This window comes from Triturus cristatus, chromosome 4_1 (assembly GCF_964204655.1).
Source record: "Triturus cristatus chromosome 4_1, aTriCri1.1, whole genome shotgun sequence".
NCBI classification, from domain to species: Eukaryota; Metazoa; Chordata; class Amphibia; order Caudata; family Salamandridae; genus Triturus; species Triturus cristatus.
Genome location: NC_140585.1, coordinates 331,517,753 through 331,534,588, shown reverse-complemented (window position 1 = coordinate 331,534,588; position 16,836 = coordinate 331,517,753). Strand labels below are relative to the sequence as shown.

The 16,836-nt window shown below is 51.1% G+C and overlaps 1 protein-coding gene across 2 annotated transcripts in view; it reads right to left on the bottom strand.

Annotated features, from left to right (window-relative positions):
- The window catches only part of ITFG2 (integrin alpha FG-GAP repeat containing 2), a 595,129-nt gene that overhangs the window by 109,922 nt on the left and 468,371 nt on the right, over positions 1–16,836 (bottom strand). For both annotated transcript variants that reach the window (XM_085652304.1, XM_085652305.1), the window contains one exon: positions 4,305–4,478. In XM_085652304.1, coding sequence (XP_085508430.1) covers positions 4,305–4,478 — 174 coding nt within the window. The remainder of the gene's footprint in view (positions 1–4,304; positions 4,479–16,836) is intronic.

The window sequence follows — 16,836 nt, the reverse complement described above, 5'->3', positions numbered from 1 at the left end:
ACAGAGTGAGTTTTCTGAGAGGATTTCGGTGGCCTCGCCAGCTTTCTCCACTACTCTGCAAACGCACCTCTTGACCCACTACTAGTTGGTGGTTGAAGTTCCCTTGGCTGTTGAGGGTCCTTGGAGGCAAATTAGCCCTCCTATTACCTCCAATACGACCCACACAGCTGGATTGCTGAGAGGTCGTCAGAGGCCATGCCTCTTTTGTCCCCCACTCTGCAAACACGCCTCCTGGCACACTCTTGGTTGGGGAAGAAGTCCACAATGGTTCGGAGGTCCTCAGGAGACAAGGGGACCTCATCCTCCCCACCAGCTGTGTGCCGAGAGGCACGTTTGCAGAGTGGTAGAGAAAGGGGGCGTGGCCTCAGACATCTCTCTATTTTTTAGGAAGGGGGCCTTGTGGCCCCTCCTTCCCTGGGCTGTTTTGGGCCCCGGGGATCCCACCCCCGGGGACTGCCCTATTTTTTCATTCCAAGGGAGGGGTGCTGGGCGGTTCCCCCCCCCCGGGCCGATTTTGGCCCTGGGAACCCCAACGCATGGGGCTCGGTTTTTCTTTTTTATTATATAATTTTAAAAAAATTAAAGGAAGGGTGCACGGTGATTCCTGGGCCATATTTGGCCCGGGGGACCCCATCCCTGGGATCCGGCCTTTTCGGTTTTTTTAAAAATATTTATTTATTTATTTAGAGGGAAGGGGCTGATCACCCGGGGCCTGGTCTGCAGTGTGGGTGCACTGGTCCCAACCCAGGACACCCATTGCTAATGTTGGGGACCGCGGTGGGAGCCCTAAGGCCCCCCGCGGTCCCTGCTGGCTCCCTGCCTCCTGCGGGAGCGGGCACTGCTTTGGGATCCAGGGAGCTCCCTGCAGCTCCCTGACATGCAGTTTCCTGAATCCCAAAGCAATGTCTGCTTCCCTGCTCGCTTCACGGAGGGCAGGCAAACAGACACTGCTCTGCTTTCAGCAAACAAGAGCATTTCTGCTCTTGCTTGCTGAAAGCAGAGCAGAGTTTGCTATGGCTTGGAGGGAGTGGTGCTCCTGCCAAGCCATAGCAAATTGCAATGTCCCTGGGGTGGGCACCCTAGGACATTGCTGGAGCTGGCTCTGGGAGGGTGGTGGTGGTCCCCAGGGCCATGTAGGGCTTCTGGAGGGGGACCGCGCAGCCCCTCTCCTTTGTTAAGTAAACCCAGAGGAGGTGGTGATCCCCAGGGTGTGGAGTCCGCAACTGACCCCCTTCGGTATTGTTTTAGTGCCCCAGGGAATTAGCGGTCCCTAGGGCTGCGAGGGGGCTGTTCAGGCCACCCACATCATTAAAGAGATTAGGCCTACGGAGGTGGCGGTCCCCAGGGTGCTGGGTTGCCTCGAGGGCAACCTCGGCATAAATATAGACAGATGCCCCGGGGAGGTGGCGGTCCCCAGGACTTCAGGCATTCTAAAAGGGGGATCCGTGCACCCTACTCCTACTTACTTAAACATGTCCCCAGCACCTAGCCCACCCGGTGGCCTATATTCAACAAAGTGCAGAAGCTTGCGCTTTTTTTTTTTCTTTTTATATCGGTGGAAGTTGTGGATGCAACGTGATTCCCGGGGAATCTATTTTTTTTTTTTAATGCTTTTTTTGGCCCCGGTGGGTCCTTGTGGGACCTCCCCAAGATGCCTAAGGGGTCAGGGTGTTTTTACCGTGACCCCTTTTTCATTCTTTTAATGCTTTTTCTTGTGACTCGGTTCAACCAAGTCACAAGATGGCTGCCAACACTTCCTGGTTTGAAGTGCTGGCAGCCAATCAGATCTCAGGCACGAGATCGGGAGGGGTCGCGGATCCACCGAGTTCTCAGTTGTATATCTGAAAAATATTTACATTTCTCAGCAACTACTGAACGTATATACACCATTTAACAAAAAGGGCGTTTTCTGGACCAGCTACCTTTCTGCCAAATATGGTAAAATTCCATACAGCAGTTCGGTCTGAAGCCGTGTCTAAAGTTTCATATGGAAATTAACATGGAGAAAAGGCATTTTTGGACCCTCCTCTTTTTCTCTACCCTGCTTGACGGATCACCCCGAAATTTGCAAGACACCAGCTGAAGTAGGCATCAAACTAGTTTTGAAAATTCCGCAAAGATTCGTCAAACACGAAAGTTATTGGCAAATGAAGAAAACCGCACTTCCTATAGAAACTACCTCCTAACTATAACTACCCACTGATGACCGCCAGTAGGATGCAAGATCACGGCCTCCCACGCCAGTAGCGGGGGAGGCAGTGATCTTGCTGCGAGGAGGTCTGTCGACTTTCAGCGCAAAGTCTTTGCCTTACCATGTCTCAAAATGCCTTACTCAGCAGACCGACAAACATCTGGTGACTGGGCACCGTGAAAGCCGTGAAAATTATGGCAGGAACGCTGAGGACTGTATGGCTTATCAATGTTTATATTATGATCACCTCCGACCCTGCATTATTGTTCATTTTTTCATATTAAGTGCTGCGTCAAGAGTGGAGTCTGCTTGATATTAACTGTCATTTGGCTTGGTTTTATACTACGTGTTCATCTGACACGGTTATTCAATGGAGTCTGGAGGAGAATATATGATTTGTTCAGCATACCATCCATCATCTGTTCTTTTTGCATTTTTCGCCCTAAGTGGGAGGGTATGCCCAGATGTGGGTCCTGTGCTCGCTATTCCACCAGATTCAAGCGAGCCTAGCTGATATGGGGTGATATCCCAAACTCAGTGCCATGATTCTTGTTTCTGGTCACAAGAGGACCGGGCTTGGTAGTTTGGGCTGAACTGTTCCAATGGGGAGCAGGGTCACTACTGATTTGCATTTGTCTGGGTCCAAACTGGAATGGCGTGGCGAGCAAAAAAACAATGGATTTAACCCAGATCTGTGACGCAGGGTGAATGTATGATTTGTTCAGCATTCCATCCATCATCTGTTCTTTTAACTTTCTAAAAGTCGCATTTTCAAAATTGCAATTTAAATCCGACTTCACATATAAAGAGGATTTTAAACTAAAAATAAGTTTGACTGTAAACAGCATAGCTCTATCTGCTCCCAATCTAAGTTAAATGCAATAGGGTACCCCAGTGTCAGTCAATGGAAGAGATTGGTCTGACAACAATGAAAAACGACTTTAGGAGTGTTTCATTGTCAGGACATGTAAAACTTAACACATGTTCATTTTTTTAATACAATGCATACTGCCCTATGAGCCTTTAGAGCCTACATTAAGCAGATCTACCAGGATTTCATGATTTGCAAAAAAAACACGAAATCGGCCATTTTGTAAAAAGCCAGTGCTTTATACAAAAGTGCCTGCGAAATTCCTTTTATTGGCCCAGCGCTGATCTCTGACCCAAATAAAAGGAGGGTGTCAGCGAGCAGGTGAAGTGGTTGTTTACTCACCTGCTGCGTTGTATCCTTATATCCTTATGTCTTGAGTTACCTGGAGCTGAAGACAGATGAAGACCAGAAGAAGACAGAAGGGGAGAAGGAATAGAGAAGACAGAAGGAAAGAAAGAAGACTTAAGAGGAAAAGAAGAAGAACACTGCTGCTCGGACCGGGACACCAAATAGCAGTTAACTTTTGAACTGGCCCATCAAGATATGCAGCTCTTCCCCTGCCCTCAGAACTCCCTCCATTCACACGCAGAAAGGCGGTGGTGTGATCCCTGTGGGTTTGTGGGAGAAGTGAGGAGCACAATGTGGCAGGCCCTGGGGGCAACAAATGTCCCCCACCCCCAAAGAAAAAAGAATTTGGGCCCGCCGTCTGCAGGCATGAGGTGGGTCCCAATGGGGATAATATGTTTTTCTCCCAAAAAAGAAAAAATGTGGGCATGCCATGAAGCGGGACTCGCTGGGGCACTATCTAAAAACAATTTTAAGAATTTGGACCCGCCACCTGTGGTTTAGTTTAAAAAACCAAAAACATAAGTTGCCCCCAGTGGGTCCCGCAGCATGCCCAGGGGCAGCGGGACCCGCTGGGGGCAATATTTTTAAAACAAGAAAGAATTCGGGCCCGCTGCCCTTGGGCATGCTGCGGGACCCACTGGGGGCAACTTATGTTTTTGGTTTTTTAAACTAAAATATTTTGGCACTAAAAGGCCACAAAATTTCAATGTTTGTGCAGCTAAACTCCTGTTTTTGTGCCATTAAATTTACCAGTTTATGCCGCAATATCATGGGGTGCCTGATTAGGGGTAACTTGTAAGTATTAAAAAAGAAAGGTTTATTTTGCCAGGCCGAAATGTCAGTTTAAACTTGCATCCAAAAATTAACATGAATTACTTGTAGCACATGACTCACCCACGCCTAGCTGACGGATAATATCGACAAACTCTTGGTTTGTTTCCAAAACCTTCACTAAATTTGTGGATTCCATTCGCTCAAGCTGGACATCCCAGTAGACGTATATCTTGTGGTTGAAGCTGACGTAGACAAGGCAAGGGCTGTTTTGGGCTCCTTTGCAGGCATACATTCCTAGACAAGACCACGAAACAAGGGCATATTAGAAATAAATATAAGGTGCATAAATTACAAATGGACACCCTGGATTTGGTTTGCTGCTAAACCCCCATTATGCGTGTTAAAACGAAGTATGATACATAGCCAGGTCATGTAGGTAAAGGTTATAGACTTATTCTTCAGATTATGTCTTCAGTTACAGGAAGATGGTAAGGTCCATGTGATGCCCCACCAGGAGCAGCCTCCTTGCTGCTCAGCCTATGCACTCCAACTGACTCTAGCATTCCAATGACCTCATCACTGGCTTAGCAGCAAGGCTGAGAACAACAATGGGGTGGATGCATTCACCCAACAAGTAGATTACACCAGTGCAACACTTCACCTCTTTTCAAGCAGTTCTAATTCAAGACATGTGCTGAACATTTCTGCACCAGAGAACTGAGACACTAACAGTTTTGAGGTAAAGCAAGGAATACTGTTTCACTAAATGACTACCTAAAGTCTCTATCACAGGTTGTCCAACACAAGCGCAGGAGAATTTATCCTTGACAAATTAGTATTCCATTTTTCTTTCTACATATATGTTATATAAACATCAACATGATCCATATATGTTAAGAAAAGTAAATCTATACTAACCTATATATATACACCGCCCTACACCCTACTGTGGTAGTCGATATTCTACAGTATTTTTGTTGGGTATTTAGAACAAGATGTTCTGGTAGAATACCAGTATTATTGCAATGTAGTATAGTGTCCCCCACCTTCTGTACAAGCCCTGGCTGTACGTTCCTTTCCATGACCTCGCTCAATTGTCTATATGCCTTCGATGTCATCTCTCATCACTCCTCTGTTGCCCACTCTCCCTAGGCCTTCTATTCCATATTTATCAGTGTCTTCTTCCTCGACCCAGCTAGTGCCCCCATCATCACCTGCCGTACCCTCTCACTAGACTCCATTCTCATTCTGTTTCTCTCACTACCCTAACTCCTTCCACCCCCTGTTCTTTCCTCACCAAGGGCACCATTATGAAGACGAGCGGACTCTGCCCGCCACCGTAACGGAAAATGGGGCCGACCGCCAGAGGTGCGGCGGTCTCACGAGGCAAATTAGGATGCACCCCCCACACTGGCAGGCGCATTCCTGCCTTTAACATTGCGGCGGGCGGTGCTGTAAACAGCACCCACCCCAATGTTAAAGGAGCCTGTTGTGCATTGCAATGCACAACGTGACAGGCACCACATGGTGCCTGCCACCTTGTGTTTGGCAATGAAGGGGGGTACCACAGGTACCCCCCAGTACATTCACCACCACCCCCCAGGGGCCCCCAACGGGCCCCCAAGGTCAATCGCCTCATGCCTTTCCATGGCGGAGTCTCCGCCATGGAAAGGCATGTCCACTGCACACATCATAATATGGATGGCAGTGCCTGCAAGGCACCGCCACCATATTGTGGGCCTTTTCCGCCCGGCAGGCAATCGTGACGATTGCCTGCCGGTGGAAAAGCAGTGGACGGGCTTTCCGTCCACCGGGTAATTGGCAGTCGGGTGGGGAGTTATGGCGTGCGGATCGCCACCGCCGGTGGCGATCCGCACGCCATCATAATGACCCCGCCCCAAGAGCGGAGTGCTATGTCCCCTACTTCCTGGGCGCCCACTCTTTCCAAGCATGCCTGACTTAACTGTGGTATCTTCACTGGAGACCTCTTTCCCTGTCTCCTGAGGTTCAAGCTGCCCTCGCTCCCTGCCACACACACATATGTTTCTGACCCTCAGAGGTGAGAGCCCTTGTGCTCTCGTGGGACAGAGACAAAGGCTGCTTGGGGTGGAGGTCTTTCACACCTATCCCCAAGCAGCAATAGCATTCAGGGCGGTTAGCCTAAAAGGATTCCTGCCCTTTAATATGCTAGCCAGGGCCTCTCCAGCTAGTGGAGATGCCCGCCCCCCTGACAAAGCCCCACTTTTAGAGGCAAGGTCGGCAGGAAAATTAGTAGCCAGGAGAGATGTGTCCCTTCTTTGCCAGGACCACCCCTAAGGTGCCCTGGACCGAAGTGACCCTCTACTTTGGAAATCCTCCATCTTGAATGGAAGGATTCTACCCAATCAGGTTAGGGGTGCCCACTCCACACAGAGAGGGGACATACAAAGAGTGTAGTTACCCGAAAAGGCAAGTAGCCCATTGGCTACTGGCTGCCAGTATCTGCAGCACCCCTAAATTCAGTATTTAGGGGCACCACCGAACTTTGATCCGCAGATTCCTGCAACCTACGAAGAAGAATGAAGAAGACGCCGCGCAGCAAAGTTTAAAGACAAAGACTGACTTGTCCCCAGCCCTACTGGCCTGTCTCCAGCTAAAGAGCCTGTGAAGACGACGATGCCAGTCCTGTGGCCTGCAAATTCAAAGGACCTCAGGAAGACTTCCACTCTTCAACAAAGACTAGATCTCCATAGGACAGCGGCCCTGTTCAGAAAACTCCAACTTCAAGGACTCCGTATCCAGGCGGATCCGCGACCCCTGCACCAGACGCCCATGACCTGAGTGGCTCACCTGTCCAGTGAAGTCTCCCCAGTGATCCGGACCTTAGCTCCATCGGTGGCTGACCTCCCCTGGATCCCACGATGTCACCTGCAGCCTCCACACAAAGGGTCTGCCTGACCGTAACTGGCTCCGGTAAAAAAAATCAGACACCAAAGGGCACCCCTGCATCCTCAGCCCCCTGACTTTGAGGAGCCCAGCCGATGGTGTCCAGCCGTCCTTCGACACCTCAACTTACATGCCTTGCCGGTGGTCACCTTCAGCCAGCCTCCTAGTTAAAGCCTGCAGCCTCTTTATGCAACCGAGATTCCCAATTGAAATGCATTGGGTGCCCAACGCTGATTTGACTCCAGTACCAGGCCTTTCCTATACCGCTGGTGGTGTAAGGTTGGTGCCGCCCGTGGCCCCCCCTGGGCTTGCTTTAACCCCCGTGGCCTGTGCCCTGAAACAGTCGGTACCTACCTGCAATCTGCACCTTGTTCTGTGCCCCTAGTCTTCATTGACTAACAGTTGGGCCCAGTGACCACTGCACCCGGTCGCCCCAGTGCCTCTGGTGGTGCAGTACCTACCTCCATCTGATCCTTGCCCAGTGTTAGTCTAAACCCCCGAAGACTGAAAGAGTAAGTTGTGTACTTCAGCGGTGGCCCCTCCATTAGGGTAGAGGAGCGCCGTCACCCCCCCCCTCCCCCCCGCCCCCCACCCAACCACGGTCAAATAAAACGATAATAAAACTGGTTTTAAACCGGTTTTATTATCATTTTATTTTTATCCCCTGGATTTGCCCCCAGGACTCTGACAAGTTTTGAGGGCGGGTTCAGGGGATAACACTGCTGGTGGGGGAGTGGCAGTGCACTCCCTTCACTGTGCATGAGGGATTGGCCAGCCGTCTCAGGCCGGTAAAACCCTCATGCGCAGTGAACCTCTCTCCAGCCCCAGCTGCGTTGCTGGGGCTGGAGAGAGCAGGCACAGGCTCCCAGTCTGCCTGGGAGACCAAGTTGCCAGCGCTCAGGCCAATCCTAACGCTGCTTTTATGCAGCATCAGGATTGGTGCAGTGCAGTCTGGGAGCCTGTGCCCAGAAGCAGGAAGATGCGGCGGGAGACAGTGGCGTTGAGGTACTTTTTTGGGTTTTTTGTTGTTGTTTTTATCCCCGAAGCCCCCCAATCCCTCCCTACCTCCCTCCCTCCTCTGGCCCACCTCGCCACTTTGGCAGGGGGCACGCCGCTACTGGCGTACTTACCTGTTAATGCCTATAACTATTTTACTTCCATATGATTGCATTGCATTTCTCCAATTGCATTCAAATGTCTATCTTTTACTATTTTTTTTTTTTTTTTTTTTTTTAAAACCTTTATTTCGAAATTCAGGACACAGCTATTCAGCCGACAGCCCGAAGGTTCGGCAGCATTGCAAGTTAGATACAGTAATGCGTCCCGGATACAGTACGAAGAGTAATGCAAAGGTCCAATTTTAAATAAACACAGAAAAAACACACAACAAACCCCAGCAAGGCAGAATATTGAAATCCCATGGCGAAAGCCCCCAGGGGAGGCAGGACCCCACTCATCTACTAATTATAAGACTGTGTGCGGAGGAAGAAGGGGAACAGCAGAGGCCCAGAGCAAGTACCTAAACCAAACTGTGCTGGAAGGTAGGTCAGGGGGAAAGCTGTTCCTCGGGAGGTTCCAGATCCGGGGCAAGACATATTCCCCCCCTATATTGGTTCCACCGCCCCCAGATGGCGTGCCACTTCCGGGGGCGACCTCTAGAGCAGTAGACCGTCTTCTCCCTAAACATGCTCCAATCCATGTTCTCCTTCCACGCGGTCAGTGTAGGGGGACCCGAGGAGCCCCATAATCGCGCGATATCCCTCTTAGCCACCATGTTACCCAGAGTCACCCATTGGGTCTGTGCCTCATCGAGATCAGTGGGCCCCCAAACGTTCAGGAGGCAACACCGCGCCTCCGGCTGTACCACAATGCCCGTCACCTCCCCCATAACTGCATGGACTCTCCTCCAGAACTCCACAATGACCCCACATTCCCAAATGATGTGCAGGAAAGTACCCACCATACCACATCCCCTTCTGCACAGGCCATCCTCCGAGAATCCCATGTGGACCAGCCGTGGCCCCGTAACATACACCCGGTGCAGTATTTTGAGCTGCACCAGCCTCAGACGCGACGGGATCGCAACCTCCTTAGGCGAAGAAACCGCTGACTGCCAGTCCTCATTAGCCAACTCGAGGCCATCCCTGGTCCACTGTTCTCTCAGCCCCAATAGCAAGTCTGCCCGGACGTTTATCAACTTCTTATATATGAGCGAAATCGTGCTCTCGGGCATATGACCATCAAGGACTCGGTCCTCAAGGGGAGAGGACTCCGGCACCTTCTCACCCTCCACTAGGACTGATCGGAGGGCGTGACGCAGCTGGATATACCTAAAATACTCTGAAGGCCCTAGCTCAAACTCAGTCTGCAACTCCTCGAAAGACTTCACCCTCCCCTTATGCAGCACATCCCCCACCTTGGATATCCCTATCAGATCCCACTTATCAAAGCCCTTCGTATGCCAGAGTCTTCCCAACCGTTCCGATTCAAACAATGGGGTAGCGAGGGTTAGCCTGTCCATCCAGCCCAGCGAGTCGGTCGCCATCTTCCATACGCGCACCGCCACACCTGTGGGCCCCGTGAGGGACGAGTCTAGGGACCGCGAATACAACGCTCTGTAGTAGTTGCCGCCGCGCAGCAGCCACCTATCCATGGCATACCCAGGGCTGAGGGCAGGGCCGTAAAACCCATGGTTGATCGCGCTCAACTGCGTGGCCCAGTAGTACCGTCGGATGTCTGGGAGCGCAATGCCCCCATCGTACCATGGGAGCGTCAACTTTTAAACAGCTATTCGCGGACGCCCATCCCACAGCAACGTCCTTTGGAGGCCTTCGACCTCCCGAAAGTATTTAGCCGGTACCCAGTCCAAGGTGTTCTGGAGGGCGTAGAGGAAGCGGGGAAGAGACATCATTTTGAACAGGGCCGCACGCCCAACAAGGGAGAGCGGCAGCCTCCGCCAACCCTCAACATCTCGCCTCAAGCGTGCCAAGGGGGGGAGCAGGTTCCTCTCATAGCGCACAGCAGGATCCATGGATATAAAAATCCCCAAATACACAAAACCTTGCTGGGCAACCTGTATCGAACATGTTCTAGGGATCGGTGGGACCTCGCCACTAAGAACGTACAAGTACGATTTGCCCCAATTAATCACAAGCCCCGAGTTCCTACCGAACGATGCGAGTACGTCACAGACCACTATAAGTGACTTCGTTGGTGAGGCAAGATACAGCAGGATATCATCGGCATAAAGTGAAATACGGTCCTCGTGATCAGGCGACCACCGAAGGCCCCGTATATCCGGGTGCCAACGTATCCACGCAGCCAACGGTTCAAGGGCGAGGGCGAACAACAGAGGCGACAGGGGGCAGCCCTGCCGAGTACCCCTTCCAAGCTGAAACGGAGCAGATGCCCGACCATTCACCACAACATTCGCTAGTGGCCCCTCGTACAGCAACCGGACCCAACTCACAAACCCGCGACCGAAGCCAAACTTGGCCAGCACGGCCCATAAATATGCCCACTCCACCGTGTCAAAGGCCATCGTGGCATCGAGAGATGCCACAACAGCCGGTTCACGCAGCGTGCCCGCCCTGGCGATGACGCCATGAAGACGCCTAAGGTTCAATGCTGTGTTTCGGTGCGGGATAAAGCCAGATTGATCCGGGTGGACCAGATCGCCAAGTACTCTAATCAGACGGGTTGCCAGGAGTTTGGCCAGAATTTTCGGCTCAGCGTTGAGGAGTGAAATGGGCCGATAGGAGGCGCATCTATCTCGGGGCTTACCCTCTTTGTGTATGACCACGATCGACGCCAGCCGCTGATCCAACGGAAGGATCCCATCTCCCCGCGCCTCCAAGAACATGGGGCGCAGGTGAGGGGCGACCCTATCCGGGAACAGTTTGTACAGATCGATCGGCAGTCCGTTCGGTCCAGAGGCCTTACCCGAATTCAACGCGCGAATCGCCCCCGCCACCTCGTCAACCGTGATGTCGCCATCCAAATCGTCCCTATCTATGTCAGAGAGGCAGGGCAACTCGATATCACGAAGGAGATCAAACGAGTCCTCGGGCGGCCTGTCCGACACAGAGGAATAAACCCTATGAAAATACTCCGCGAAACACTCCACAATCCCTTCAGGTTCCACAATCACCTCTCCCCCCTCTCCAATCAACTCTGGCACCACTCTATTGACCCGTTCCTTCCTGTCCAGCCACGCCAGGAGTTTCCCTGCCTTATCTCCAACATCATACAGACGGCCCTGTTGTTCCCTGCTGAGGGTCTTGGCGGCGTCCGTCACCAGGTCCCTATACTCCGCCTGCTTCAAGCAAAGCTCATGCAATGAGGACTCTGTGACCTCCTCCTCCATATCCCCTTCAAGGGCCGCAATCTCCTCCTCTACTTGCCGCACTTCGCAATCCCTCCGATTCTTGGCAGTCACCACCAGGGAGAGGGCCTCCCCCCGAAGCACGGTCTTAAAAGCTTCCCACAGCGAGATCGCCGAGTCCACGGATCCCAGATTGTCCTTAAAGTAATTATCTACCTTCTTTACCAGGGCGCTGCGCATCTTGGGGTCTCGGAAATACCAAGGGTTAATGGGGGCCACCCTCCCTCCTCCCTCCCGACCGAGATCCAGCCGGATCCACACTGGCGAGTGATCAGAGATACCACGTGCCATGTGCCTCGCCTCGGATATCAACGAGGCATGTGCGGCCAAAGTGAGCAGGTAGTCAATCCTGGAGAGGCTACCATGCGCCCCGGAGTGAAACGTGTATTGACTCTGTGTGGGGTGCCGGAGCCTCCAGCAGTCTATCAGGCCAAACGTGTCTAGGAGGTCTGGAAGCCATTTCTGAGCCCCCCCTGTGTCCCTGGGCGGGTATCTATCCAGCAGTCCGGAACCCACAGCGTTGAAATCCCCTCCCACTACCAGCATGCCCCCCGGGAGAGTCAGCAAAGCCCTGCCCAATTCAGCAAATGTGGCGGCCTGCAGGGCCGGCGGGACATAAACCGAAACCAAAACCAAAGTCCTTCCTTCCCACCGCCCCGCCACCGCCACAAACCTCCCCCTATCGTCAACAATGGTGGAGTCCACCTCAAAAGGCAGCGATGCTCTAACGAGGATGCCCACCCCCCTGGACCCAGAAGAGAATCCCGAGTGTGCAATGAATTTATACCCCTTCCTATTCAGGGCATAGCACGTATTGCCTATGAGGTGCGTCTCCTGCAGCAGTACAACGTCTGGCATTGAGCGTTTCAGAAATTGCAAAACAATCCCCCTCTTAATGCGATCCCCCAAACCATTAACATTCCAGCTTATAACACTTAGGCCTCTACCCCCCATCCTCAAACGGAAAGAGGCCCACCCCACACCCGAGGCGCCACCATGGAACAGCCCTGAGGATAATCATCATGCCTTGCAGAAATAAACCCCCCAACAACAAACTCAAACTCCCCATAACTCCCCCCACCCTGCACCCCTGCTGCAGCTTAAAAAGCCCCCCCAACTTGCAGTGTGCCTGTCGCCCTACAAAAACAAAAATCTACAAAAAGTACCCCAAGGGAGGAAAAGAGCACCCCTCGTCCTCCCGCAACCCTCCACAGTTACTGCACTCTATTCAAATCTACAAATATGGTCAAATCAAGCCAGGCCGGCTTTGAGTTATCAGCCCTGTCCATCCCGGCCACTGTCTCCATGCTCAGCTGTGTCGTCCCCGGTCCGTCGCCGGGGCAAAGCGTCCAGCCATTCATCGGCCATAACAGGAGAGTCAAAAAAGAATGTCCGATCTTCCTGCACCACTCGTAGTCTGGCGGGGAAAAGCATGGCATACTTTAGGTCCCGCTCCCGGAGCCTTCGCTTCACCCCCAGGAAGCTCTGTCGCTGTCTCTGCACCTGCTGGGTAAAGTCCGGGTAAAAATTCACCGACGCATTCTGGAAGGGGACTGGGCCCGTCACCCTCGAAGCTTGCAGGATAGCGTCCCGATCTCGGAAATGAAAGAGCCGGGCGACAATCGGCCGCGGCGGGGCACCCGCCTTGGGCCGTCCGCCTGGCACCCTATGGGCCCTTTCCACCGCAAAAAACTTCCCAAGGCCCTTAGGCTTCAGATGATTGAGGACCAAATCTTCCACAAGCAGGTCCGCCGAAGCCTCATCCGAGGACTCCGGGACCCCGATTACGCGCACGTTGTTGCGCCTGGACCGGCTCTCGAAGTCCTCCAGCCGGCGGGCGGCGAGGTCACTCTCGGCCCTCAACTTCCGGACCTCGTTCTGCAGGTCCGCGACCTCATCAGTGATGCCCGTGGTCTTGTGGTCCAGGTCCTTAACGCGCTCGTTTGTCTTGCCCAGGTCCGAGCGGATCAAGTTGACATCCACCAGGATGGCATCCACCTTATGCGCCAGGGCCTCGAATTGCCTCCCCATCGAGGTCTGCATCCCATCAAGCGCGCCCATGACATCCTGCAGGGAGAGCTCCGGGGTCCCAGGCGAGTCCTCCTTCTGGGCATCCGGCGCCTGGCTCGATCCACTCGGCGATGTCTTCAGGAGGGCGTAGCGGTCCATACTATTGACTTGGGAGTACGTTCCCCGCCTGGTGGACTTAGTCTTCAGCCTATCTCCTTCTGCCTTGCCCGACATAATGGACTCCAAGCAGTCCAATGCAGTGAGGACCGTCCCCTCTCAGAGAGAGATATAAAGAGTGAGCAGGTCCGCCTTGTTCTTCCAAAATAGCCCACCGAGCGTCCCTGGGGTTATAGAACCACCCAGAGCACTACAGTGTCCGGGCAGACAAAGGGAACGAAACCGAAAGTGAAAGAGCGAGGGCCTCCGTCCGGTAGTTCACACCTCACCAGGCCATTGTTGATCAACTAGGAGTCGGGCATCCTGCCAACTCTAGCCCCTGGCATCTCCGGGAGTTAGGCCGCAATCTTTCGCCAGTCATATGTCCGGTTCCCGGTGGGCGATCCGGTCGCGGGTAGCATCAATCGCCTCCCTGACAACTCAGCAACACGGTGCCATGCATACCATCAGGATTTGAGTCAGGATAGTCGACGGAGGGCGCGAGGGTCTCGGGAGCTCTAAGCTCACGCGGCCATCTTGGTCAAGCGCTAGGCTCCTCCCCTATCTTTTACTATTAGTAAGTTCTACTATTTCTGATTGACAATACCAAAGTATTTCTAGTACTGTAAAGCATTTTTACTGCCTTGCAAAACAATTCCATCTGCAACTTGATAAGTATTATTGCTATTCTTGAAACTATCACTTACCAGTTCCTCTTGGTTCTAAAATAAAATAACAAATTAATAACTTTTTATACAAAACAATTGGTCTTGGGTTTAGTCTTTGAGTGTGTGTAATCATTTCTTGCCTGAGTGTGTGCAACAAATGCTTAATACAGCCCTCTGATGAGCCTAACTGCTCGACCACACCATCACAAATAGAACTTTTGGTATTATCCACATAAGCCTCTGGGGATCCACTGGACTCTCTGCACACTATACCTTACTTTGGTACAGCATGTACAGAGCAAGCTTCCTAGAGAGCTCAGTCAGGGGGAGAAAGTTAAGGACTGTCAAGTGTTTGCCAGTAACAGTAAAAGTTGGAAAAAAGTAACAGACGTGACATTGCAAAACATAAAAATGACTGGATGATTCTGACATATGTATTGCGAGGCACTCAGTGTAAAAATGTGTTTAGTGCAACTTCTCCTTTAAAACTCCATCCAAATGAATACTCATGTACGGAATAAGAAGGAATAAACCATTTTCTATTATGCAGGAAAGGGGACATTACGTTCCCTTCGATCTTCCTGATGGTTGATAATCAGATTATGATGATTACCAAGGACAACAAAAGTTTTATCACTACATGATTTATATCATTGCTTTCATATTGTGCTCATGCAACCTCACAGCCACTTCAGAACAATTTGCTTTACTAAAAATCTTATAGTACAGATTGTGAACTTTTGGTTTAGTAGTGCTCCCTTCATGATTCTATCGTGTACCAGAAAAATAAAGCAGAGTGGTTGAGATTAATTCAAATATATTTATAGTTTAAATCGTTTTATTAGAGATGCTGTGAACGATAACATTACACCCACCTACAACCACTGGCCGGCGGGGAACCTGGCAGTCAATTGCAAATTTTATTAATGCGAATACAAACAAAACAAAAGAAAAAAACAAAGGAGAGAGTCAAAGAAGAGTAGAACAAAGCAGAGATTAAAATGAGATCAAAGGAAAGAGCAGAAACCAGAAACCACCCACAGCTCAAGATCTGGCCTGGGAGGGATCTAGAGCAGAGTTCCCTTCCAAGGGGGAGGGGAGTCGCAGGGGGAGTCGTTGGGAATCGCAGAACCCCGAGGTATCGGGGGCAAGTAAGCTCGATGAATTCGGAGGAGAGGTATGCCTTCAAATATATTTAGTGGGCTGTTTAGAGACCTTACGCAAATAATGAAATTCCACCGTTTATCACTGGGCAAGGAAGGTGACAGCTGGTACTAGATGTACAAAACTGTTACTGAGCCACAAAAATATAACTTCCAAAAGATAAACTGGTTTCTGAGAGGAATTCATGTATTACTTTCGTGTCCTAATTCAAGAAGCCCCGGCTTTTCTCAGAGAAGAATTGAATAATTCCAAACAAAGTTGTTAGAAGGAAAAAATCTAATGGGCATGATGACAAAGAATGGAAGAAAATGTATGTAGTGATAAGGAGTTATTACAAAAACTGTGCCACAGAATAGCATAGTGAGATTAATGTGTCCTACATTTGCATGCGGTGAGCTGGCGGCCACGATCTCCAATCCAGACAAGGACAATTCAGCCTTCTAAAATGAGTACAGTTATATGGATAATAGTTTCAACGTTTAACTACATTGCCTAGAAAGAACATTAATGTGGTACGAAGTGCTACATGACAAAGTTATTATTAAAAACAGAAGGACAGTGTAAAGCAATATTAGTAAATGAGGGGTGGCAGATCGGAGCCTATGCATGCTTCACAGTAAACTTGAAGTCGAATAGGGTTGGGTGAAAGTGGGCAGGCCCTCCTGGTCCAAAATTCAACCTTCTAACTTAGAAAATGTCATTTTGTGAAACTCTTCAAGAGGAAAGGCTGGCGGTTGCGGGTACCCTTCCTTACAGCCTACCACAGGAGGAGGCTAGAAATGTCCAGATGCAAATGGCGCCCTGTTTTTCCAGGCAGCCAGAGCTCCCTGTGTCTCCAGAACCTTCTGCATTCTGCTGCCCCATGACAGACGCTCCACAGCAGTCTTCCCTGGCAGGGCAAGGAGCCGTCTATTCTGAAGGGTTTGCAAGCAGCTGTCGCCCCAGCTCTCACAGCAGGATTTAAGTCTGAGATCCAAGGAAGAACTGGAGACAAACACCACTCTTCGGCATACGGGAATCCTCCAATGCAGGGAAAAAGTCCTCTTTGGTTCCAGTCAGGCCTGTGTTGGGCGTGGGTCGAGTAGGGCAAATTAAAGAGTAGAAGCAGTCTGACTGACGATGACCTCTAAGTGAACCACACCAACATTTACACCCTTTCTCAACCTAATATTTGCAGCAGAATGCCTCAGTTCCTTTTCTTGTGATATGCTTTCTGGCAAAAGCTACCCCAGAGTCTCTTTCGCCACAGAAAAGTAACACGGCAACCCACTGATTCCCTTCTGTTTGAATCCACTTCCAAACTATTCACAAAGCCAGTCCTGTGGCTCCCAAGAAACATTGAAAA